Genomic DNA, 25377 nt, shown 5'->3' with positions numbered 1-25377 from the left:
CCGAGAGGCAGTAAAAAAAAACAAGTATGGCATCTCAATATTAAAGGACAAAATAAATAGTAGGGAAGCAATAAGAAGGTGGGAAGCTAGCATATGTTTCACACCGCACCACCCTACCCAGCACGCATTCAAAGAGGACCCCCCCGACAGGCCAGGCATCGCTACTCCAAACGCAGCATACCCACAGGGACACCCCACGGCCCCCCCACATCCCCGCCCGCCGCCCCCTGCACAATACGGCAACAAGAGGCCCTCGGGACCAGACAACCCGCGCCTATAGGAGAAAGCAGGCATCAGAGTCTCCGAACTCACTCAGCGCACCCCATTCATTCCAAGTGTGCGGCCAGCCTAGGAAGTGACAGTGTTCGTACCAACATGAGCCTGAGGGTGCTGAAGCAGGTACCCCCTCAAGGGGTCCCATATGTCCCTTGGCTTGGAAGCAGTCGGCAGGAGGTCTGCGTACAGAGTCAATTGATCCTGCCATCTAATCATATCCTCCAGCCAGTTCTTGAACTTGGGGGCCCGTCCTCTCCCCCATCTGCAGGCTACCTTACGCTTGGCCAGGAGGAGGCGAACTTCCTGTGAGGAGCCGGTATGCCCTCCGTACAACCTCAAACACCCATTAGTGGGGTCGGCGGCAAAGGGGCCGCAATCATCTTCCCCACCGCATCAAACACCAGCAGCCAGAACGCATGCACTGAGGGGCAGGCCCACGCCAGGTGGAGCATGTCCACCCCCTCGGCCCCGCAACGAGCACACCTGGTATCCTCCCGCAGCCCAAACCTATGCAGCTTCATGGGGGTGTAATAGTATCGCTGAACGAATTTGTAGTGCGTGACCCGAAGCCTGCTATTAGCCGCAATCTGCTCTGTCTGTCTGCAACTAAATAGCCAGTCACGGTCAGTCAATGGTTGTCCTAACTCTTCCTCCCACTTGCCCCGTGCGGCACATTGCGCATATTCCGACCCAGAGTATATGGATCGGTAAAGTATCGATACCAGATGGGAGGCAGTGGTAGCACGTAGCAACGCATGTAGCTGGGGAGAAGTCTCCGGTTCTGCCGGATAGTCCGATGTGACAGCCTGGACCCCGGCTCGAAGCCGAATGTACAGGAAGGTTTCCATGACGGAGGGGGCAGGGTCAGCACACAGCTGCTGTAAAGTAATGAACCTGCCGTCCCTGTATAAATCACCCCAGGTACGGAGTCCCCTGTGCTGCCTCAGTTTAGTGAAAATACCTTCCTGCAACAGTGGTATGCGAGGATGGTACACAAGCGGGAGCAGCGGGGAATACAACAAAGGCAGCCCCGTCCGCTGCATGATCCATTCCCAAGCGCGAGTCGTACACTCCACAGTGTCGGGACTGCGTTCTCGGCGGGAGGTGGGCCTCCACAATGCCCCTCCCAACGGCACGGGGTCAGCCAACCAATGCTCCGTGGCAACATGCGCCGTGTACCGCGGGCCGCCCGTCCAGTAGTGCGCATAGTGGGCCTGGGCGCACTGATAATACAGTTCAAAATTTGGCAGATCCAAGCCCCCCGCCGCGTACGGCCGAGCAAGCACATCCCACCGAATGCGGGCCTGTTTCCCCCCTCCCCCCACACCAGCCGCAAGAGCTCAGTGCGCAGGGCGGCAAAGAACACTCTGCCCGGATGATAGGGAATATTCATGAAATAATAAAGCATTTTCGGGAGAACAACCATCTTTATCAGAGATGCTCTGTCTGCAAGAGACAGAGGCAGGGCTATCCATCGTGTGATAGAGTCCTTAATGGCATCGAGCGCTCGCCCATAGTTGTCTCTCATCAGTTCATCCCGGTCCGCCGAGACATGCACCCCCAGATATCGCACCGTAGTGGCGCACCACTCCAATGGATAGTCAGCCTGAAAACGCGACACCGCCACAGTAAGGGGGAAGATCTGTGATTTGGCCCAGTTAATGTGGATACCCGAGAGCCCCCCGAAACGCACAAACTCCCTCAATAACGGATTCAAATTCGTCTCCGGATCCTTGACATAAAGGGTGATGTCGTCCGCGGAAAGCGAAATAAGTATGGGGCGTAGAGGGCAGATAAGCGCCTTGTCCCGGTAATATTGCCGCACCCGGGCCGCCAAGGGTTCCACCGCCAATGCGAACAAGAGAGGCGATAACGGGCACCCCTGTCTGGTACCCCGGGAGAGCGCCACGGCAGCAGAGGTGTGGCCATTTACCATCACTCTAGCCACTGGCGCAGTGTATAGCAGCCGTATCATAGCCGAGAAACCTACCGGGAACCCCATGTTGCACAAGACCGCATGAAGATATTCCCACTCGATAGAGTCAAACGCCTTAGTGGCGTCCAAGAAGACAGCGGCCAGCGGGAGGTGCGGGGCCACCTGATGCATGATGGAGAAGAGAGTGCGCAAATTATGGGACGTCGCTCTCCCAGGGATAAATCCCGCCTGGTCCGGCAACACCAGCTTATCCATGAGGAGATTTAGTCTGTTAGCTATCATTTTAGTAAAAAATGTTATGTCCACGTTAATGAGCGAGAGAGGCCTATAGGAGTCACACTTATCAGAGGGTTTCCCAGGTTTCAACAGGGAGATAATAAGGGCTTCCCTCATCGTGGCCGGCAATACCTGCACTTCCAGCGCCTCCGAGTACACCTCCAGCAGCACTGGCGCGAGGTGTTCAGCATATAACTTATAGAAATCAGCCGGCAGGCCGTCGGATCCGGGCGCCTTCCCCGCTGGCAGTTGGGCAATAGCGTCCCGAATCTCCTCAAGCGTAAACGGGGTAGCAAGGAACTCCCTCTGCCGCCCACTTAGATATCCCAGTGTGATGTCGCCAAAGAAGGCAGCAAAGTCAGTAGAGTTTACCCCTTTGGAGGAATATAGTGACTCATAGAAGTCGGTGAAGGTATTCAGAATCTCCAGGCCATCCCTGTGCCTATTCCCATTGGCATCCTCGATTTCCAGCACGTAGTTTGTATAGCGTGGTTTGCTAATGTCGCGAGCCAAAGCGTGCCCCGGCCTGCCTCCCTCGCCATAGCGCCGGGCAGTGATATATTTCTCCCGGAACCGGGCTTCCCGCTCCGCCGTGGAGGTGTAGTCAGTGATGATGTCTCGCATTTTTGCCTGCCCCTCGCCAGAGTCTCCGTGCCACAACTCCCCCTCAAGCACCTTTAGTTGGCCCTCAAGCAGGCAAAGGCGCCGGTGCAAGTCACGCAACACTCCATAGCTTTTTGCCATGCAGGTGCCCCGAATGGTGACCTTCAAGGCCTCCCATACCGTACCCACCTGCGCCACAGACCCCCTATTGCGGGCAAGGAAATTCAACAATCTCTTCCTCTAGTTCCTTTTTAAATACTTCGTCCAGAAGGGCCCCCGGGGCCAGCCTCCAGCTGCGAGGAGTGGCAATAAGGTTCGGTATCTCAAGCGTGAGGCACACAGGCGAATGGTCAGAGAAAGTGCGGGCAAGGTGCCCCACTGCGCAGACCCAGTGGCACAATCCCCTAGACCCCAGCCAATAATCCAGCCGCGACCAGGTCGCCTGTCCCGTCGAATAGTATGTACCCTCTCTATCGTCTGGGTGCGTATATCGCCAAAGGTCAGTAAGCCCCTCATGCGCGAGGAGCCCGGCCATCGCCGCCTGACTACGGGTGTAGTGATGCGAGAGTGCCTCAAATCTGTCCACCGGGGGGTCACTGACTGTGTTAAAGTCCCCAGCCCAAAGGACGTGTGTGGCTCCCACCCCCACTATCTGTCCCCAGAGGGAGTGCAGGAAATCTGGGTCATCAACATTCGGCCCGTAGCAATTTACAAGCACAACAGACTGCGTGCCCAGCGTGCCCCACAGCATACAACTCCTCCCATCCCTACTCCTCTTCTGTCCAGCACATACAAACGGAGTACCCCGCTTCACCAGGATGACGGTGCCTCTGGCATATGTAGAATAGGACGAAAACACTCGCACAGAAGCCCACTTACACCCAAACGCCGGGTCCTCACCCGGGGCCATGTGCGTTTCCTGGAGGAGCGCTACACTGATATGATGCCTATCAAGGTATGCGAGGATCTGCCGCCGCTTACGGGGGTCCCCTAGCCCTCGAACATTCCAGGACAGGAGTTTCAATTTGGTTAGGGCAGGCTGTGCGTGTGTGCCGAACAGTCCTTACCTAGCGAATGACCATGTGTGATCCACCCTTCCAGCGTCACCCTCTCACTATGTGGAAAAAAACCCCGAAGGATAATGCCCTCCCATGTTCACAGCTGCCAACACGATTGTCGATGCCTCCCGTCCCCTCCACCCACCCCCGAACAACCCCAACCAACCCCCTGCCGCTCCCAATCCCACCCACAACAGCACCCCAAACGTGCCGGTATCCCTACACCCCTCCCCCAGCCATCCCCCTGGTGACCCCAACAGATTGGTCAACAAGCATTCAATAACATTTCTACCCCGTGGGGGACTTCCCATGATGGGGGCGCCTGTGGACCCAGAAAACCCTCCCGCGCCCCTCTCTCCCTTGGTGTTCAACCAACTCCCAGAATGTAGGAGCCGAGAGAGGGAGCATTGGGAGGGAGCCTGGCTAAACATCAAAATTCGCACGTGTCCCCTTACTCAGCAAATGCACAAGCAGGTGTGCGCTACGGGTTCAACCATTACCAGGAACAAGTGTAATCATGCCTTATACCTCCCCACAGGCCGCGTATCCGCAAGAGAGACAATTCCATGCAGCACACATTTAATGGTTCACATCCCCGCCCCAGAATAAATCTCTCACCTCCAGCCGCCATGGTGAAGTCAGTTCCACTGCAGAGTCCATGCCAACGTCCGGATCCGGAGATGCTCATTCCCCCCCCCCGCTCCGCAAGGGCAGGCGAAGTGGAACGCGGCTCCCCGTATCCCAACGACAGGTCAGGCGAGCGACGTCGCAGCGTCTTAAGGAACTCTTCCGCCTGCTGTAGGGTCACACACAGGATCGTGCGGCCCTGATGCCGGAGGCGTAATTTCGCCGGATACAGAAGGGCGTAGTCCACTCCGGCCACGCGTAGTTTTTGCTTTACAGCCACAAATTTGCGTCTCGCCTCCTGCACAGTCACCGTAAATTCCGGGAATATGGATAACGCTGCACCCTCAAACTGTAGATTTTGTTGTTCTCTTGCCCGCCGCAAGGCCACATCACGGTCTCTATAGTTAAGGAGTCGTGCCACGATAGGTCGAGGCGGACCTCCCGGCGGCGGCCGAGGTCCCAGCGATCTGTGGGCCCGCTCCACTATCAGATGAGACGAGAATGCCTCAGCCCCAAAGGTCGTCAGGAGAAGTTTCTCAACGTAGTCCTCCATCCGTCCGATATTGGTACTCTCCGGAATTCCCGTGAGGCGGATGTTATTCCTGCGACTGCGGGCCTCCAAATCTTCGTTCTTCGCCGCTATTACCTTCAAGAGGCGATCCATCTGCGTCAGCTGCTTATCCATGGTGCCCGTGCGGTCCTCATTGTCCGAAATGCGCTGCTCCATCTCCTTCAGCTGCTCCTCATGCTTATCCACCTTCAAAACGGAAAAAGTCGAGCCTGGTGTTCATAGTGTCCATCTTCCCCGACAGCCCATTGACACTCTGCTGGAGCAGCTGCAACATTTCCTTGACCTCATTTTGCGGGCTCGCCACCGGGACGGGTGGCGATTCCTGCTCCTGCCCGGGGGGCTCCCCCGTCCCCTAGCGAGCGCCCGTCTTCTTGGACTCAAAGTGGAGCCTCCGCTGACGCCCATCCGATTTCCCCATCTCAGCAGGCCCAGCGTTATACGCAGTGGCACTGTACGCAGTGGGGTCGTCCACGCACTACCAGTGGGTCCGTTCGCCCCCAGTCTGCAGCCGGCAGCCGCGATCCCAGTGCCCCCGCCTGCCCAGCTCCGAGGGGACCAGCATGTCAATATCCAAGTGGGGGGGAAATCAGGGCAGCCCTCCGCCACCAGTTGGCAAGCCCTGGGACAAGCTCCTCGCGCACAGCCGATCCAGCCTCACGGGCCTCCTCCCGCAATCTCCCCCACAAGTTCACACAGGGCCAGGGGGCAGCCGAGGATCTCAAGCGGTCAGTAGGATAGCCCCCGGTAGGCCTGCAGCGTAGCCAGCAGCATCTCAATGGACCCCCCCGGTCAGCTTCCACGCAGCGGCAGTACAGGTGAGGGGTCCCGCAGCGCGCCCCCAGTCCAACCTCAGCCCCCTCGCGGGCAGCAGCAACAGCAGGCAGGAAGGCGCCCAATCCAGCCAGCCAGGGTCACAGGATGGGTGGTCCGTTCTCCGCAGCGCCGAGATGCGCAAGGTGAGCCCCACAGGAGCAAGCAGACCCCACAGCCTGCAGCTAGGACGCCAGCCCCCGCCGCCACTCCGACGATCGGCACTTCAGCGCAGGAGGCGCGGTCAGATCCCGGCGCTCGCCGAAGGAAGGCAGCAGAGATCAGCGGCGTTCTTCCGCGGCATAAACAGCGCCTTACAGCAGAGGTGCAGCTTTAATTAGCAGGAGCGACTCGGCTGCAGCAACCCTTCGAGCTCCAGGAGGCCACGCGCCACTCTCACCAGCTCCGCTAGCGCCTCGCGGCCTCGTGCCTCATGGCCGCGCCGGGCTCGCGTGTCAGCAGTGTCCACCCCAGAGCTCCAGCGCCGTCCGCAGGCAACCTCCCGGGCAGCTTGTCAAGGTCTCCGCGCCTCCGTCTCTCCCCGCAGCGGGCCGTAATCTGCACCGATGTCAGTCCCCGCTCTCCGCCCAACAATCCAGGTAGTCTGCCACACGGGGAACGTGCGAAAGTGCGGATTAGTGTAGGATTACTGGACCAGGCAGCCAGAGCCTCACAGCGGTGCGGCCATCTTGGTCTGGCGCCACCTAGCGCCCCGCCAGGGTACCTTTTTCGATTATATCCTTATTTCGGCATCCCTAACCCCCCTTTTAGGGGGATTTACCATTACAACTAATGAACATAGTGACCACAACCCGTTGTCAGCTCATCTCAGTGGTATCTTGACCAATCTTACCTGTAACACCCCAGTAACAGGATTATTAAGTACGACAGACGGTAAGAGGAGGTTAAGGTGGACTCAAATATCACCTGTTGTCTTTAATGACAACGTAAAGGCCTACTGTTCGGGAGAAATAGTTACCTGCACTACAGATGGAGCAACCGCAAGTAGTGTCCTGGATGCATTTATTAACATGTCCGGGAAAATTAGTGAGCTACTGACAGGGAAGTCAGGATATAGAGTCAACCTGGGTCCCAAATGGTTTGATACCAACTGTACCAAAGCAGCTAAACGGTTAAGAGAAGCACTGGCAAAAAAAACTAGAAATCCGACTGTAGTGCGCTCCCTGAGAAGGGAGTATAGGGATGCCCTTGCAACCCGTAAGACTTCACTAAAGGATAAAGCCTGGGAATAACTAATAGACAGTAGTACCTTGAAAGACAGTGCCAGGTTTTGGAAAGTTGTTAATGGTCCTTTATTTCAACAGGAGGAGGGGGATGGCTTGGTGGCTCATATTGGAGAAGGGGACTGGGTTCATCACTTTAAATCAATGTTTGATAGCCTGGCCGACCCCGGCAATGTGATATCAAGTCACGGGGACACACCAGCTATAACCTTTACCCTATCTGAGATTTTAGACGGTATCACGGGTTTGACAAGTAACAAAGCCCCTGGCCCTGATGGGATTCCACCAGACTTATTTAAATCAGACCCTAACTTGTGGGCATCTATCCTTTGTCCTGTTTTTAATGCGGCCGCCATCGAAGGGTGCCCGAACACCTGGGCATCGTCAACTATAGTGCCCGTATTTAAGAAGGGCAACAGAAGTGACACTAGTTGTTATAGACCGATATCACTTATTGATTCGGTCGTGAAGGTAATGGGGCGGGCTATTTTAAACAGACTGAAGGATTGGGCAGATAACAACAAGATGTTATCAGACTGTCAGTACGGTTTTCATTCAGGACGTTCAACCACCACTCAGTGCCTCAATTTGTATCTGTTGCTCAATAAATACACCGTGGTGTACCCCGGTACAATACACCTTGCCTTAATGGACCTATCATCAGCGTTTGATTGTGTTAACAGATCTAAGCTCTGGCAGTCCATGGAGGCGAGAGGGGTAGATGTGGGGTTGATACATTTTTTACGGGATCTACACTCTTCAACCCGGGCAAACGTTAGGTACAGTAAGGATTTGAAAGTAGCGAATGACTTTCCAACCAAGAAAGGTGTAAGGAAGGGCTGCATCATGGCTCCGTTTTTATTTAATTTCTATATAAATGATCTTGAGAGCACCTTGATAGAGACTGGTGCTGACTTCCCGCGTATAGCTAGACGGGGTATTCCCGTTTTGCTATACGCGGATGATGCTGTACTAATAGCTAGGACAGAATCTGGGCTTCAAACTCTCTTAAACTCTTTTTACGAGTTTATGAACAATCTAGATTTAAAGATTAACAGTACCAAGTCTTATACCATGAGACTGGGTAAATGTACTAGAAAGGTATTCCAGTTTAAAACAGGGGGTGACATAATTCCTAGTACTAAGGTGTTCTCTTATTTAGGAGTTTTATTTGATGATAAATTAAAGTGGGAGGCCGTGATACACAAAAAAAAGGGAGAGCTGGCCCGGGCAAACGCTGCAATCTTTAATTTTGCCTAAAAAATTGGGAAGAAACCGACGGGGGCCATGCTTCAGATCTACAGAGCCAAGAGTGTTGCCATAGCATGCTATGGTAGTGAGTTGTGGGGACGTGGTGTGATTAAACCCTTACAGGTCGAGGAAAATAAGTTTCTAAAAAGACTACTATGTGTCCCGCAAAGTACTCCGATCTTGGTGGCTCGTGAAGAACTGGGAGTACCTTACATAGCCGACCATTTAACACTGCGCCCTATGATCTTTTGGCTACAGTGTTGGCTCAATCCGGATATTCCCCTGACCCGAGCTATACTTAGGGACTGCTTGGCTTTAGAGAACATGGCACGAATCCCCTGGTTCAATTACATTAAAAAGGGATTTGACTCACTGGGACGGGGTTCCCTATTTACCAAGCCTGAAGAAATCCTTAAGAACGACATCCCATTAATCAAAACCTCTTTCTTGAACCATAGGAGGCAAGAAAGGGAGGGGATTGAGGTTATGAAACCAAGTGTCCGGACCTATCTCACCTTAATTACGACCCCCACTGCCGAGCCTTATCTGCTTTCCACCTTTACCTCACACGAAAAATTTCTGCTAACCAGGTTTAGATGTAACACATTTCATTTTTTATTGGCTAGACCAAAAGGGGGAAATAGAGGTCAGCTGTTACCAGTATGTGCTTGTGATGGACAATCGCCGCAAAACTTAGAACACTTTATGTTTTTTTGCACTTTTTATTCAGTCCCAAGAAAATCCTTTTTGATCCCAATTTTAAAGAAAATGAACTTCACTCAAGTCAAATTTGCTTTAATGTTTTTACAACTATTGAACTCGGATTGTATATATTTTATTGTCCATTTTTTAAAATCTACCTTGAAATCCAGAATGGATATGGATTGTTAAATAGACTGATGGGACTTGATTATTTTATCTTGGATGTGTATTTAAACCTGTGCCTGTTTGTGACTTTTTATGAATTTATACTCTAAATTCGAAATAAAGTAACTTTGATGATGACTCCGCAGCTCTACGTGCACCTAGGACGTTGTTTTTGGGCTATCCAGATGCTTTAGCGGATTATGGGGGAGATTATTTAGTTGAAGTTCGGAGCTTCACTCCTTTGCGGCCATCTTGGGTGTTGACTAGCCACATCCTCCGAGGTGTACCCTATTTGTGCTTTACATATTTCTATCTTTACCACAAGTTACACCTCTACATTGTCTAATTTTGTAACCTGTACACAGAAGTAAATATTTAGACTGACAGCACAACAATTGAGTCTTTATTCTGGGCCCCATGCACAAGTGTTTCTGGGATATTCGGTCTTCCATTCTGTTGACCTAAACTCCAGATTGGCACATACTAAGGCACAAGCCCCCGCCCCCATCTAATGTGTGCATCGTCTTACCTTGATCATGTGATGTGCCGCTTTGTAAGCCCCGGTACCCTGCAGACGGTACCCTGGGGCGTGCTCCCCCGTCTCGTACCCTTCCACGGCCACAGACTACGGATGGAAAGGAACAGTGGTTAATACTGTTGGAAGGAATGCCTTTTATGTTCCACATGGCACCCTGGACGTGCCCCACATCCCACCACAACGTCCTACATTTTGAGTTGTATGGGTTAAGGCCACTTATTCCCATCACTGGCCAATCACAGCTCTCTGCTCCCAGCGCAACATGAGGTCAGTCGAGTCTACGACTGTAACACTGATCTGGTTTCTCATTGGAGCAGTATGTTGGTCGCTGAGCTCAATTCAGCACACAAAATTCTCGAGCGAGCTCCCTGTTGACTACCAGTTTATCTCATCATGTCATCCTGTTCGTGACCCAGACCCATCCACGATATTTCTAAGAAAAAAATCAACAAAGGATCCCAAGGTCCAGTAACCCACAGGCTACCTTTGGAGATTTTGGGGTTACTAGAAATGTGAGAGTGCATTTGAAGACGTGATGATCCCACTGAGTGAAACTTGTGGTGTATGTGACATCACGTTGCTGCACAGAGATCTCTCCGGTATACAATATCGTTGTGCATTACAATCCCCAAGCGCAGATGTCTAGCGTTCAAAACAGATACCCTCTTGCAATGGGGGCTTCACCGACGTGCCCGTACAGGCACAGATATTGTTTAAGAAAATACTGATAACAAATTTATTTAAACAATTCCTGTAAATAACCAGTGCACAGCTCAAGGTAATTCCTCCTCCATTTCCTTGACTTCCTGCAACACGTGGCACAATATTTTACTTTGATCTACTAAAAAGGACTATTTTTTATTTGAATGTACTGAATGGAACTATATTTTACTTGACTATAAGGGCTCGGTGCCCTACAGCACACACAGTTGCTGTACTAAAGACCTAACCGCTATGATTACCTTATTCACTCCTGAATCTGATGCGTCACATGCATCAAACACATGATTCTAGGAGCCCAGAGAGCTTCTCCCTCAGAAACTGAGTTCAGAAGGAAATTGAAAACATGGCTGTTTCTCAACTCGATCTAATATCAAGCCAGTTTCTCATCTCTTTATTTCCCTCATCCATCCCTCTTCCTAGTTTCGGGGTTCAGTGCAGGGACACACCCAGGAGGTGTAACCAAGCGCTTTACAAATCACGTTATTATTATTCACAAAGAAATTTGTACATCTTCAACCTTGCATAGATGCAGATGTCTGAATTTTCCAGGTTTCCCCAAGAGCTCCTGGAAAGGTTTTATGATGTTGAATTACATCTATGTGGAGTGTGCTGCTTGTATTGCGTACCCAAGGGTTGCTGAAGGTAATCCAGTGTTTCACCCGGTCCCCAAACTTCTCAAAGCACAGATTGGCGTACTCGTTGAAATACTGGACCATGCTGATGTTCTGCCATCCGCTGTGTTTCTCTTGAAGCACCTATTGGGGCAAGCACAGAAATTCATGGAGTAAGAACATGGTGTGGAAAGAGGAATGTTGTGCAATCGCAGGTGGGCTGGGATTTCCAGGAACATGGTGCCTAAGAATTTACAAATGGTGCAGAATCCTGCTTCGATTGCTTTTCAGTGGTTAAATATCATTCCCAGCGCTTCCAAGATCCTTACATTGGCTCCCTATTTCTGTTAATCCCCATTAAAGATCTTGGTATTGCACACCTGTACATTTATGAACAAAGCCCTACATTTCTTGGCAAAAACCTATCCAAATGCTTCCCAGGTAGTGCCTTTTGGGCCAGACACATCTTTTAATACCATGCTTTAAATTATATAGGGTCCTATTATGAGTGCCTTGCTAATACAGCATGGTAATACTGCATCATGTAACCCCAATACCGCGAGGTATTAGCGCACTCTCACAGAGCTATTACAATGTGTGCCGCTGGAATGCAGAATTATGTCCAGGGCTCAGAGTTTTTGTATCTGTTCCAGCATGCTATCCCCATCTCTGGGTGATTTTTACCTGGACATTTTTCTAACTTTAAGCTGTGTGTGGGTCAAAACTCGAGAGCCGTGTAGCCATATAAATCTTTCAGTCCTGATGGGTAGTTAATTGCAACTACCAGCCACGTTGGGATTGCCAACCAACCTATAACTGGTCTCATACAAGAGGAGGCAGTAACTTCCTTATTGTGGCGCCTGCAGCCTGGAACAGTCTTTTCTGTTTCGTGAAACACCTAAGGATTAGCTATTTACTTTCAGCTCCCAAGACTCTTAGTAGATTCTCTCTGACCGCAGAGTGTGAGGTAATCAAGTAGCGCAAAGAACATGTACAAGTGCCTTACAAAAGACACGTATGCTCTCAATGCCGTCTGCATGCCCATGCCTTCTGCTTCGGCCTCTGTTCTGGAGTGAAATGTATACTGATAGGGTAGCATGGTAGCCATGAGGCGGTGCATATTTTATACTTTGCTGTTTTATGTATAGTTGAAAGGAGTAAACACCCTATACATTTTCCATATATTCCCAGAGACACCCTCAGAGCCCTCCCTCACGCCCTCTGAGTATCTCTTACCAGTTCCATGATACTCCCTGGACAAGGGGCTTACATTTCAGCTGGGTGCAAGTCTGTACGGTAGCTTGTAACTAATGACCTGTGTAGATGGGTAAGTATAGATATTCTATTCTTAACTATAGATGTACTATTCTTACCTAGAACTATTGATGTACTATTCTTAACTATAGACGTACAATTCTTAACTATAGACGTACAATTCTTAACTATAGACTTACTATTCTTAACTATAGACTTACTATTCTTAACTATAGATGTACTATTCTTAACTCCACATCTGTGTACCTTGAACATATACATATCTTTAAGGTACACAGATGTGATGTCCAGTAAAGTAAAGCAGTACTGATCTATATTTCCTTACCTCGTGGATATTTCGGTCCTTGATATTTTGTCCACGATATTCTGGTAGCATGATATTCTACAGGTGATATGAAGGTGGAATACCACAGAGCCTATAGTGGCTGTTGGTAAATGGTTGATCTACGCACCCGCGCACTCTCCACAGGACCATTTGTAATTATTGGTACTACCCCAGCAGTCTCTTCCTGGCGTTTAATTTTAGTGGTCTCCCTTGAATTAATATTGTGCATGATTAACGCCTGTGAGTGTTCACCAACCTGTGGAAGGTCCCAGTGGTAGAGGGTCACAATTGGTGTGATCTTGTTCTCCAAAAGGTTGTTTATTAAATCATCATAAAATTTGATCCCCTTCTCGTTTACATGGTCAGCTATGGACACAAATGAGTTAAACATTTAGTATTCCACACAATGACTGGAGATATAGTGACATGATAATAATTCCAATTCATATTAATAAGTTATAAAGTGCACAGTAGATTACAGTATACAGTTATGTTTTTTACTATTATCATTGTCGCTAACTAAAAGTAGTTGGAGGCCGTCTTTAAGAAGGATCGTTCAGTTCTTACCTTGCGTCTCACCTCCTAGTAGTGAACCTTTGCATGCATGCTTTATTGCACATTAACTCCAAAGCTATTTAAATAGCAGCACATGTAACAAAAGGGAAACAAGCATTGGTAAAGCCAATAGGTTTTGCCTTTGTGAAATCTATTGGCTTTGTCCATGGTTTTTCTTTTTTTCACATGTTGCACAGCAGCATGAGCTGCTGTGCAACATAGCTTGAAGTAAAAAATAAAAAGCACCATGACGCGGCCAGCATTGACCATGTCTTAGGCCTTTTTTAATTTTACTTTAAGCCATGTTGCACAGCAGCCCATGCTGCTTTGGAACATGTATAAAAACAGAGTGGGAGGTTGGTGCAGTAAAGCAACATGAGAGAGGAGAATGGGAAAGACATTTGAGGGTGAGCAAGTTGGTTGAATCCACGGTTAGCAAAAGGAGGGCACAGGAGGAGGATAAAACAATGGGGAGGGTTACAAACATGTTAAAACAGTGTGAGGGGTTGGGGGAGTCGAGCAACACGAGGGTGGAACTGGTTGGAATGACATTGGAGAGTGGGGGACTGGTGAAACCTCAGCTAGTGGGGGGATGGTGGTAAAAGAGAGGGACGGCAGAGTGCATGGCAAAAGTAAACAAGCATTGGCATAATGGTGGTGAATGAGAGGGACTGCAGAGTGCATGGCAAAAGTAAACAAGCATGGGCATAGCCAATAGGTCTCGCTTTTGGGACCTTATAAGTATTTAGTTATGCAACTGTTGCATGGCTAAACTCTTTTATAAGGTACCAAAGGCAAGACCTATTGGCTATGCCAATGCTTGTTTTCTTTCTAATCGCGGCACCGGTGCTTTACTTTTAACATTAAAAGTAAAGCGCGGGTGCCGCGATTATAGCAAAAGTAAAGAAATAGATGTTTGTTTCTATTTCTTTACTTTTTCTATAGTCGCGGCACCGGCGCTTTACTTTTAACATTAAAGGTAAAGCGCTCGGGTGCCGCGATTATAGCAAAAGTAAAGAAATAAATGTTTATTTCTATTTCTTTACTTTTGCTATAATCGCGGCACCGGAGCTTTACTTGTAATGTTAAAAGTAAAGCACCGGTGCCGCGATTAGCAAGCTAAAAATGCTACCGCCGGCCACAGCTTGCAGTGCATGTGCGCGAGTTGTGCGCGCACAGCAGTAATCATGCCATATGGTGCCTTTGCTGAAGCCCGCGCACATGCACTGCATGCTGTAGCCGGCGGTACCGTTTTTTAAAGCCCTTACTAAAGTCTCTCTCTCTCGGAGCAGCGCATGCGCGCTGACTCAGCGAGACCTAAAAAGGAGCGCCTGCGGCCAGTAGAGGGACACTCGCCACAGGAAACAGTACTTGGTCCATTCTCCACTCCATGGATGAAGACTCAGAAGCCCGGAGGAAACTGGAGGCCAGAAGGAGCTGCTGAAAAATAGGAAGACAGGAAAGCAGAGTGACGTGGGAGCCAACCAATGGTAAGTAAAGGCAAGTGATGGGCAGGCCCTAAGCCCCTATTAAGATTGTTGTTTTAATTACAAGAGATGTTGCAAGCCTAAAAATGAGAATCAGAGCAGGCCAAAGTACTGGTTATTTCTCATTTGGTATAGGCAGGCAGCTTGTGGTCTGACACTTTGAAGGGTTAGTGGTGGGGCAAGCCCATAGAAAGGAATCCTTGGCTATCTTTTACTATATTGGGCAAAGTAATTCATAATCCTTGAGGCACTTAGGATTCAGCTGTATCCAGTATCAATGGAATTAGGATTGCTGGAGGTGCTGCAATGCCGCCAGATAACTTTGAAGTTCTCTTTGAAAATTAACAATAAAGAGGCAAATTTGTCTTGCAAGGTGTAATATTTTTGTTAAAGATAGGCAGTTAAATGTCAACGGGCTCCTTGTGACTAATTGCTGATACATTTTTTTAACACAGTGTTTACTTTTCTTTGAATTTGAAAGTAAAGGCGTTTTGTAACTTGACCCTACTGGCACACTTGCAGTGAGGAGGGATACAGGAGAGTGTGTCAATGTACAAACTAAAGTTTTCAAGAAATAATGCAAATATCCACAACATTGAAATATAAGGGGGGATCATTTTAAGACCCACGGCATTTGAGGAGGTAATACCACACCCAGTAAAATAGAGCTTTGGGTCGGTATTTACCAGATGTGGTATTACTTGCCAATTAAGAGTTCTGCACCTTGAAATATGGGGATTACATGGTAAGAACACATGTTTTACCCTGTCCAAAGCTGCAAAACTCAGAATAGTGTGGGATTTCCTCATGCAATTTCTTCCTGGTGTTACCTGACAAAATTGTTCATATCTCTATGGGCTTGCTTTAGGGTGTGGCAGATGGGATATTCTAGCCGAAACCTGACGAGTATCTCATCTGCCCTATTACAAGTGCATTAAGTCCTGTGGTGCTTGAAATAAGGCAGACAGGATATCTGTCATGTTTGTGACCGAGTAACCCTCCAGCAAGCTATAAATCAGGTCCAATGCCTTTAGTGGGTTCACGTCACTGGCCAGCACCCCACCCTCAAAACTGTTCCAGCACCACTGGCTCTCGGTGTCTTCTAAGCCCTTGTATAGAGACCCACCATCCTATGGTGAGGAGTGCTGACTGTGGCTGGTGTGTATGTGGGACTCCCGGGGGTCTTGGGGATACCGCAGCATGGGATGTGCTGTAACAAGGACGTGCAGTGTTGTTCCCCACTGATCATGAGGAATGTCACATTTCTGTTTGCCAAACCAGACCCTCCATGAATATGGCTGGCAGTATCCTTGAGTCTCAAGAGCCATTACAAGGACGAGGGTAAAAGTGGACTCAAAAAGTACCATTGTTGTCTGGTTCCAGGGTTTCCTACTGGTTATGGGCACTTAAGTATATAGCAGTCTCTGCAAGCATTTCTACTGGTGAGAATTTCGTCTACAAGAACGTCAGGCTCAAATGTTATTTACTTAAAAAATATCATTTCTACCAGAGTACAAACACGACTTGAGCCCAATTTGAAAGTTACCACGGCACTTGTAAACGGGACTGCAAACTCCTATATTTCCATGGAAAAAGAGATTGTTAGGAGACAATGAATTCAGCAGACTATAATCAAACATACAGCCAACTAAGAGCAACAAACGTTTAACACCTCCCCACAGTAGGAAGGAGTCTTCCCTTTGTATCTGATCACAAACTGATTATGTGACATCGTTTACAAAGTGCATTGTGTCCTGGTGAGATAGTCTCTCTGCGACATAAATGTTGTTCACTTGCGTCTCCATCATAAGATCTTTATCCATAATTATCCCTAAGTCCTGGGCATCGGTGATGGCAGTGAGATAGTACTGTAGCAGCCATCCCAGCCCTAACAAATTCACCATTCAAAATAATCTAGGGATCCCAAGCCCCCATGTGCGAGAGGGATTTAATGGTAGGCATCATCTTTAGTCCTTGATCTGTGTGATATAGTGTGGCCATCAGCGTTGTAACAGAGCTCACAGCCACATCAAGATGCCAATTGAGCTCCAGATGATCGAGTTCAGGATCCAAAGGGGCACCAGGAAACTGAATATACAAAAAGTTAAGGGTTCTGTATCTCGAAAATTGATGGTTGCAATCCCAAAATAGGTGTTGAGGGTACCCATAGGTCTCTGGTCACCCAGTAAAAAGGTTTTCTCACTTTGGGAGGAGAAGCACTCTAACTTAGGGTTAATTAACAAGAAAACCTGAAGCAGCGAAAACTCAAAAACTGAAATTTGTGGAAGAATGGTTCCAGCGGTTCCAAGTTCAGCGTGACCGGAACACAAGAGCAAAAGATGAAACCACAGTGTTTCTCTCAGTCTTTAGAAAGGGATATATGCTCGTATTATATAAAGCCCCAGGCATTATGGTCACCTCTTCAAGGCCACACTCACTGCCCACACTTGGGTCCCAGTTCCAAGCACACACCGCCAGAGTTTAGGGCAGGTGTGTAGCGTTTAAGACAAAGGAGATAATGCAATCTAACCTGCAAGCACAGTGCTTCAATCTCTCTTGCACTTCCTTCAGCCTCTTGTGATATAGAAGTTAATTTAGGCTTTGTCTAGGTCATCTATGCATCACATCCTGTGTCTTCTAGGCAGAATCTCTCATTGGGCTGGTCTCCATTCAGGTCTCAGACAGCTGACACTTGGCTCTGTCTCCTTTTGGTCAGGGCAATGTCCCTACAAGCTGGGCAGTGCAGCTCCTCATCTTCCGTACAGCGGCAGCAGCTGCAGCCATCTCTTTGGTTCCAGGTCTTGTCCCTACATTGAGTCTGCTGCCTCTGGCCCTTAATCCTTTGAACTGGGGCTGCAGAGATTTTTTTTTATCAAGTTCAATACAAGTACACTGCTTTGGCTCCAGAGTGCTTTTACCTTTGACAAACTGGTGCCTTTGCATTCAATTCAGTCCAAAAAGTGAACCTCTTTGTTGGCTTTTTCCAGCCTCCTACACTGGTGGGTGAAGGGTGTCAGTGTGATGTGGTTTTCGGTTTTACAGGTCACACACCGCAAGTGGAATCAAGCTGTCGCCTGATAGATCAGGGGCTGAATCTGCCCAGGTAACCAAAACTAATTTTAACCACGTGCTGCTGGAGAGCAGATCATTGAGCTGAACGTCGATTGCACGTCTGAAGCTAGAGACGTGTGAAACCACCACAGTTACAGAAGTGTAGGCCCCAGTACTTCAAAACCAGAGAGGTCAGACCCACTACACAATCAGTGAAGAAGCATAGAATCCTTGTAATGGTCACTGTACATTTTAACAAGAGGGCCAGTAGACACCTTTTCCAGGGATCTGCTTCTACAATCCATCATACTCTCCATTAATTGATACGTGGGATCTAGCAAATGCCCCACCCCCACGATGGTTGGGGGTGTACTTTGGATGCACCTCAAATCAAGCAGATCATTCTAGTAGGTTCAAAGATGCCAATACCACAGGGGAAACATAGTCAGCTGGAAAAGATTAAATGGGAACAGAATGGTATGGTTGGTTGCATGATGCAAGGACATTTGCGCTTTCAGGATCAGCATGCCATTGGAGGCTGAATAGCAAATGTTAGCCACAGATTCACCTTTTAATTTGTTAAAAACTAAACTTATTAGAGCACTTTACAATGTGATAGTGAAAAAGTATGAAATATTTTGCCGAAATAACTGTAATTGTATATATTGACTGGGAGATAATGTGATCTTATCTATACTGAAAATAATAAAGATTTAAAAGTGGAACACTGCAAGTGTCACCCTTCAAAGAATGATCTACCCTCTTTCCCTATTTTACCATTCCTAACTTTCAAACTTCTTGCTTTGAAGTGCTGGGACGCATACAACGTTTTGTCCCTGAGCGGCTATCATAACTTTCTTATTTATTTGAGAATGGCAGCCAACTTCAAAATGTACCTATATATTGCTGAAGGGCTCATAACTCTTGTCCCTTTTTCTGACTGGCAGGGGACGTCATAGATTTCCCCCATCGATTCTTGATGGGCACCTCTCCTCCTAACTCCAGTGAACATTGATGGGCAGGCAATCACATACTTACTGGTGTACACAAAATGCAGGGTCCCTCATTACTTTCCTACTCCCAAAGAACAGGTGTCCAAATAGCTTCTCATGTTCCTGTAGGGCAGGGACTATCACAACCTCGTGTATTCTTATGTGGCAGTGGCCCTCATGATACCTTTGCTTATGGCTGGCAGGCCCTCTCGAAATGTCCTTCTTGTAACCACTCCTACTTGTGCATGGTAAAGATACTCGGGGGAACATGGCGGCCATCAGTTAGTGTAGGTCGTGAGCTCCATTGCCCATGCGGTAAATATATTGTAAATATACCTGTGCTTGTGTGTAGTGAAGCGGGCTGCTGCCTCTGGATGACTCCCTGATTCCTCCGAGGGTTTCTTTCTACTTTCGCGGCTCCCGCTGCGGGGGTTTCTATGTCCGCGCTATTGATTGTTTTCTCCAGATGGCATCTGAGCAGCGGTGTAGCGTGTGGGCAGACGCAGCGGTCCGGCTTGGACAGAGTCAGCGTGCTGCCGCCAGGATCAGCTTTCGGGACAGCGGGAGCTGTAATTCGACCGCCCACACTCAGGAGTGCAGCATATTTCACATTGGCAAGTCCCTACCCTCCAGTGGTAAGGAGGGCACAAAGGCAGAAACGGTCAAGCTCACCATAAAACCTCTGATAACTCCGGTAAGAGGGGAGAAGGGGCAAAAAAAACTTTTTGGACGGGGCTTTCAAATCTCCCTTCTAAAGGAGGGGGGAGTGAGGGTTTGAGAGAACTTTCTACCTGCTCCACTAACAGATATACCCTGAGAAGTCGGGACTTAAAGGGAAAGGGTCAAAACTTTGCAGGACCTTTAATTAAAAAAGTACCCCTGTTACCCTCTCAAAAGGTTTTGGATAAAGGAGGCTCTCACATCTCCCTGCTGGTTCCTCCAGCTAGCACTGCAAAGGGCTCTCTGATAGATAAACCTACACAGGGGTCAGGGAAGAGACGGTCTAAAAGAAATCCTGAATGCTTAACCATTACGCCCTCACTTCGCTCTCATTTTAAAGTTCAATCCCAGATTGTGCATTTAACTCCCCCCTCGACTTCGGTACCTACACTCTTAGAGTCGGTGCATACCTCTGATTCTGACAACCCCACGTGCATTTCGGACGGCATTGTTCGTATGGAAGCCATGGATGGTATTTTATGTTTAGACAACAAGTTTAGCCTTTTAGCAGTAATAGCAGGAAACAAGTTAGGGTGCAAGCAGAGGCTAGTTCCACAAAGACTTTTAACCAGCCTCCTGAAACAGCCTCTGTGTCGGCTGAACCGCCTGGCAAGCCTGGCCAGCCTGACCAGCTCGGTATGGAAAAATTACTATCTACTTTACTAACGGAAGTCAGGGAAAAGTTTGCCGTCTCAGAGATAAATCAGCAAAAGATCCAAAGCACTTGTGAGATCCTGGAAAATAAGATTAAGAATTTGATGGACATAGTCGTAGTAATGGAGAATTCCCTGGATGACCTTTCAAAAAAAGTTGACTTAAATAAAAATGAGATTGTAAAATTGGAAGACAGTGACAAAGAACTCGGGGACAAACTGGAAGTTCTTGAAAATAACGCCAGGAGAAATAAAATTAAAGATCCTGAATGTCCCGGAGGGTCTTTAAGGGGAAGACATAAGGGGTTTCACAATCAGACTCTTAAAAGAGTACAACATGAATATTGAGGAGTTTACTCTGGAGGAAGACATCCAGAGAGTACATCGGGACCTTAAGAGACCGGGGAAAAAAAATCCAAGGAGAATTCTGGTTATTTTTAAATCATATTCCATTAACTACTCACTACTCAAGATCGACAATGGGAGCTAGGGAAATTTATCTAAGAGTTGAGAGGACTGGGGGCTACTGTTAATCTACTCTTCCCTGCTTCCTTAAAAGGGATGTGGGACAATAAAATACATAATTTCAGCGACCCCACCGAAGTCAGCTAGTTTATTGAACAAGTTAAAGCACACCAAAAGTAATTTGTTAATTTCCGCCTGAAGCAATGGAGCTCAAATCAGAGGTAACATCAACATACCTCTAGTAATGTTAGGAGGGTTTCCTGGGGGGGGAAGGTTGGGAAAGGGAGTAGGGGGGTGAGTGGTGGGTCACTGGCAAAAAATAAAACATAAACAAAAAGATGATTTAACTTTTTCACTGGTTGGTGGAGCATATGGGTTAAAAAAGAAAAAATTCTCATTTGTCAATATAATCCAATCAGACTAAAATATAGTTAAGTCTTTCCAAAGAGTTATAAACATACGAAACACCGCAGATACCTTGAGTTACCCAAATTACTGTGTATATGATGAATTCAGATAAACCCCAAAAATTGGAAGTTTTATCCTGGAATGTCAATGGCCTCAGAATTGTCTCTAGGAGAAAACAAATTCTAGAGTATTTGAGACTCTCGGACAGCGAGGTGCTAGTAATACAAGAATCCCATTTATTAAAAGATGACTGGGCTGAGATACTCAAAGGACAAAACTGGGTGGAACACTGTGTGTGCACCACCTAAACATGCCCATCAAAGGGAGTTGCACTTCTCTTAAAAAAAACATTCAAGCTACCTTAGGGGAATGTGTGGTTGATCCCCTCGGTAGATGGGCAATTGCTAGGGCCAATATTTACGGATCTTGGCTGACCTTTGTGGGATACTATGGCCCTAATATAGATGATCCGGCCTCGCTATGTACTTTACTTCTCCATCTAGTAGATATTAACAATCCTATAATATTCGGTGGCGACTTTAATGTTATAGATCCAATTCAGGATACAACATCTAAGCAGTAACTCGCGAGATGAGAAGTACCTTAATACAACTCATGGAAGATATAGGCCTTGTAGATATATGGAGGCTGGGACGGGTGGGGGAGCCTTTACCTTCCACAATAAAAAATGCGCCCATCGATCCAGGCTCAATTTTTATCCTGTGGACACCTATATTAGTAAAAACACTATTAAAGTTACCTACGCCCCGGAACGTCTTTCTGATCATTCAGCAGTTATTTTAGAGGTCATGTTAAGAACAAGGTCGCTTTCCCACGTGAATTTTTTCTTGTCAATATGGATTTGGCCCCACTTTATGTGGTCTGGGACACATATAAGGCCTACATATGGGGGATCATAACTGGCTTGTCTATCGTACAAAGTAGGAAAGTCAAGGATGATATAAAAAAAAACTGGAAACTATAATTCATGGCTGCCAGGTAGAACTTGAACAAAATTTAGGAAGCTTAAATAGGTTGCAAATAATTCCAAAATTGCAAATTGCAAAATTGGAGCATGCTGATTATCTTGAGGCAATCATCAGGGAAAAATGAGAAGCTAGTAGACTGTCACACCATGAATTTGGAAGGGGTAGGTGGGCGGCAAACTGCTTGTATGAAAAACAAAGGCTAACCAGGCAAGAAATCAGATTAGAGACCTTAGATGTCAAATTTCTATTGATATAATCTCTGATGAAGATGAGATTGAGAATGCGTTTGCCTCCTTTTTTCAAGACCTTTACAAAGAAGATCTCAAAGTAGACGATACAAAAATTGAAGATTTTCTTCAAGACATTGAACTCCCCTCATTGCAGGGCCCGGAAAAAGACAGGCTAAATAGTCCATTTAGTCTTGAGGAAATACTTATTATTATTAGGGGTTTGAAAAAAGGGAAAGCTGCTGGTCCGGATGCTCTTCCAAATGAAATTCATACTATACTGAAAGAAGAGCTTGCCCCGATATTATTGCAACTGTTTAACTCTGCTTTTATTTCTAGACAGAATATCCCGTCATCTTGGGATATGGCTACTATAACCATACTTTTAAAACCAAACAAAAATGTGAGGGTCTGTGAATCATATAGGCCAATCTGTCTCCTCAACAGTGATTGTAAAATCTATACCCATGCCTTGACAAAACGATTGGATAAGGTGATAGGATCATTAATCCTTGGTGAGCAAAAAGGTTTTATAAGGGGGAGGCAATTTTATGAGTTAACTCATTAACTAATTGCTACTATAGATTTAGTGAAGGAATTTGGGAACCCCTTGACAGTGATGACCCTAGATGCCGCCAAGGCTTTCGACAAGGTTAGTTGGTCTTTTCTGTTTAAAATGATAGAACGCTTTAACCTAGGAGAAAGCTTTTTAACAGCAACAAAAGCAGTATATAAAAATCCTTTGGCAAAGGTGTTAGTAAATGGGAACCTCTCTAAATTAATAAATATTGGTAGAGGGACTAGACAGGGTTGTCCCCTTTACCCCTTCTGTTTAATATTTACATTGAGCCTTTGGCTTGTAAATTAAGGGCAAGTCGGAGTATCCAGCCTTTTCTCTGTAATGGATGGTAAAAAAAAATTGGTCTATATGCCGATGATTTAATGATCTTTATTGGTGACCGAACTAACTCACTCTTGGCTATTTGGGAGACTCTGGATCAATTTGGAAGCGTATCTGGGTATTCCGTAAACCAGCAAAAAACAGAATTGATGCAATGGAACACCCAATACAGCAGTAACCTGATAAGACAAGAAATGAAATATCTGGGAGTACAAATAGTTCATAATTTGGAAAAATTAGCTCAGGTGAATTTTGACAAACTAGTTACATCAGTTAAGAAACAACTTCAAGTCTGGAGAGCGCTTCCACTGTCCTTTCTTGGCAGGTCAAATCTCTTAAAAATTTCAGTGCACCCGAAGTTCACGTTTTTGTTCAACACCATCCCTCTAGAATTTAAGAAATTCTTGTTTAAGAGAATACAAGGAGAGTTTACCAGTTTTATCTGAGAAATAAATGTCCTAGAATTGTCTTGAAGAAACTACGAAGGAAAAAAGAGTAAGGTGGCATTGCCACCCCAGATTTATACCAATACTATCGAGCCTTCCATCTAAAGATTTTTCACCAGCTACTAAAGGACAGTACCTGCTTAGCTCCTTATTTAAAGGCTCTCGTAAAGGATCCCCAAGTTCAATCAGAATCTTTCCTTCTTAAATTTGGTCCTCCTAAATTTTTCAAAAAAGTTAGATAGAAGATTCTTCATGGTGCAGCCAAGATCTGGTATTCTATAAGACTCACATTACAAATACCATATTACTGTGACTCTGCTCCTATCTGGGAATCTCCGGTTCCCCCGACTGTCTTTTGGATTCACTAGCAACCCCCTTGCGCGAGTGTGTTCTCAAACATTGGAGGCAGCTCCTAGTAAACTCTAAATTAATTTCGTGTCCGAGACTGTCAAAGATCTCCAGTGACTCTGTCTCAAAATTGAAATATTATCAACTAGCCAGCTTGGCAAATGCCTTGGCCAAAGACGGTGAGGGGAACCTGGAGGCGGAGGCTAGCATACGTCTACGTCCCACCCTGCAGAAAGAAATCGCAGCGTGGTATTGGATGTTGATTCAGGCAGAAGAAGGGGCACAAAACTCACTGACGGAGAGCTGGAAGAGGGAACTGTCGGACCAGGATCATGAAGCTTTATGGCAAGTATCTTTGGCTTATTTATGGCATCACATGAGATCTGCTCCACTGAAAAAGAACCATCTTTTCACTGTCCATAAGGCTTACTGGACGCCCAGGAGACTATCGAAGATGGGAAGTGGGGCAGTGAAAAAATGCTCCAAATGCGGCGAAGAAAATGCGAATGAAGCCCATATGTTCTGGCAGTGTCCCTTGATCCGGGCCTTCTGGGAAAAAGTGGGTAAGATCATATCGGAAGTCGTAGGCCAAGAATTAAAGGTGAGCTTGGATATAGTCATCTTTGGGGTTCTGGCGGGAGGAGTGGAAAAGGCTAACTTTCCTAAAATTCAAAAAGCCATCATTTTTGTCTTAATTCTTCTCGCGCGTAGGGAGTTGTGCATTAAATGGATACTCCCATGCCCCCGTACAGAGGCGGAACGGATTCGATCAATACAAAGGGTTGCGACTCTTGCCCAAGCTATAAAAAAGGTTGAGAGAACAAAATTTTGGGAATTATGGGGCACATGGTTTGAGGTTCATGTAACAAATTCAACTCTGTAGTCTGGAAGTATTCTCTAACTTGAGTTTAAATTTGGTTAGGTAATTAACTCCATGGCTTGTAAATCCTTTCTTAAGTATGGTCTTCCGTCTTTTGTTTCTTTTGTTATATCTATGGTCCTATGATTAATAATATGCTTCACAGGTTGGTCTGATTTTTTTAGAGTTACTGCTTCATTTACCTGTTTAGTGAAGTTAGTCCCTTTGACCGGACAGGGGTAAATCTGCTAATCCGGGATGTTTATTACATCCCCTCCGTATGGA

General features: G+C 47.0%; 1 protein-coding gene across 4 annotated transcripts in view; it reads right to left on the bottom strand.

Moving 5' to 3' along the window:
• Window positions 1–25377, bottom strand: part of LCTL (lactase like) — a 181571-nt gene that overhangs the window by 89510 nt on the left and 66684 nt on the right. For all 4 annotated transcript variants that reach the window (XM_085644612.1, XM_085644614.1, XM_085644615.1 and 1 more), the window contains exons 6-8: window positions 13248–13357; window positions 11407–11535; window positions 10049–10144 (exon numbers count right to left, since the gene is read on the bottom strand). In XM_085644612.1, coding sequence (XP_085500738.1) covers window positions 10049–10144; window positions 11407–11535; window positions 13248–13357 — 335 coding nt within the window. The remainder of the gene's footprint in view (window positions 1–10048; window positions 10145–11406; window positions 11536–13247; window positions 13358–25377) is intronic.

Source organism: Triturus cristatus, chromosome 3_1 (genome assembly GCF_964204655.1).
Source record: "Triturus cristatus chromosome 3_1, aTriCri1.1, whole genome shotgun sequence".
Lineage (NCBI taxonomy): Eukaryota > Metazoa > Chordata > Amphibia > Caudata > Salamandridae > Triturus > Triturus cristatus.
This window is presented reverse-complemented; position numbering and strand designations above follow the sequence as displayed.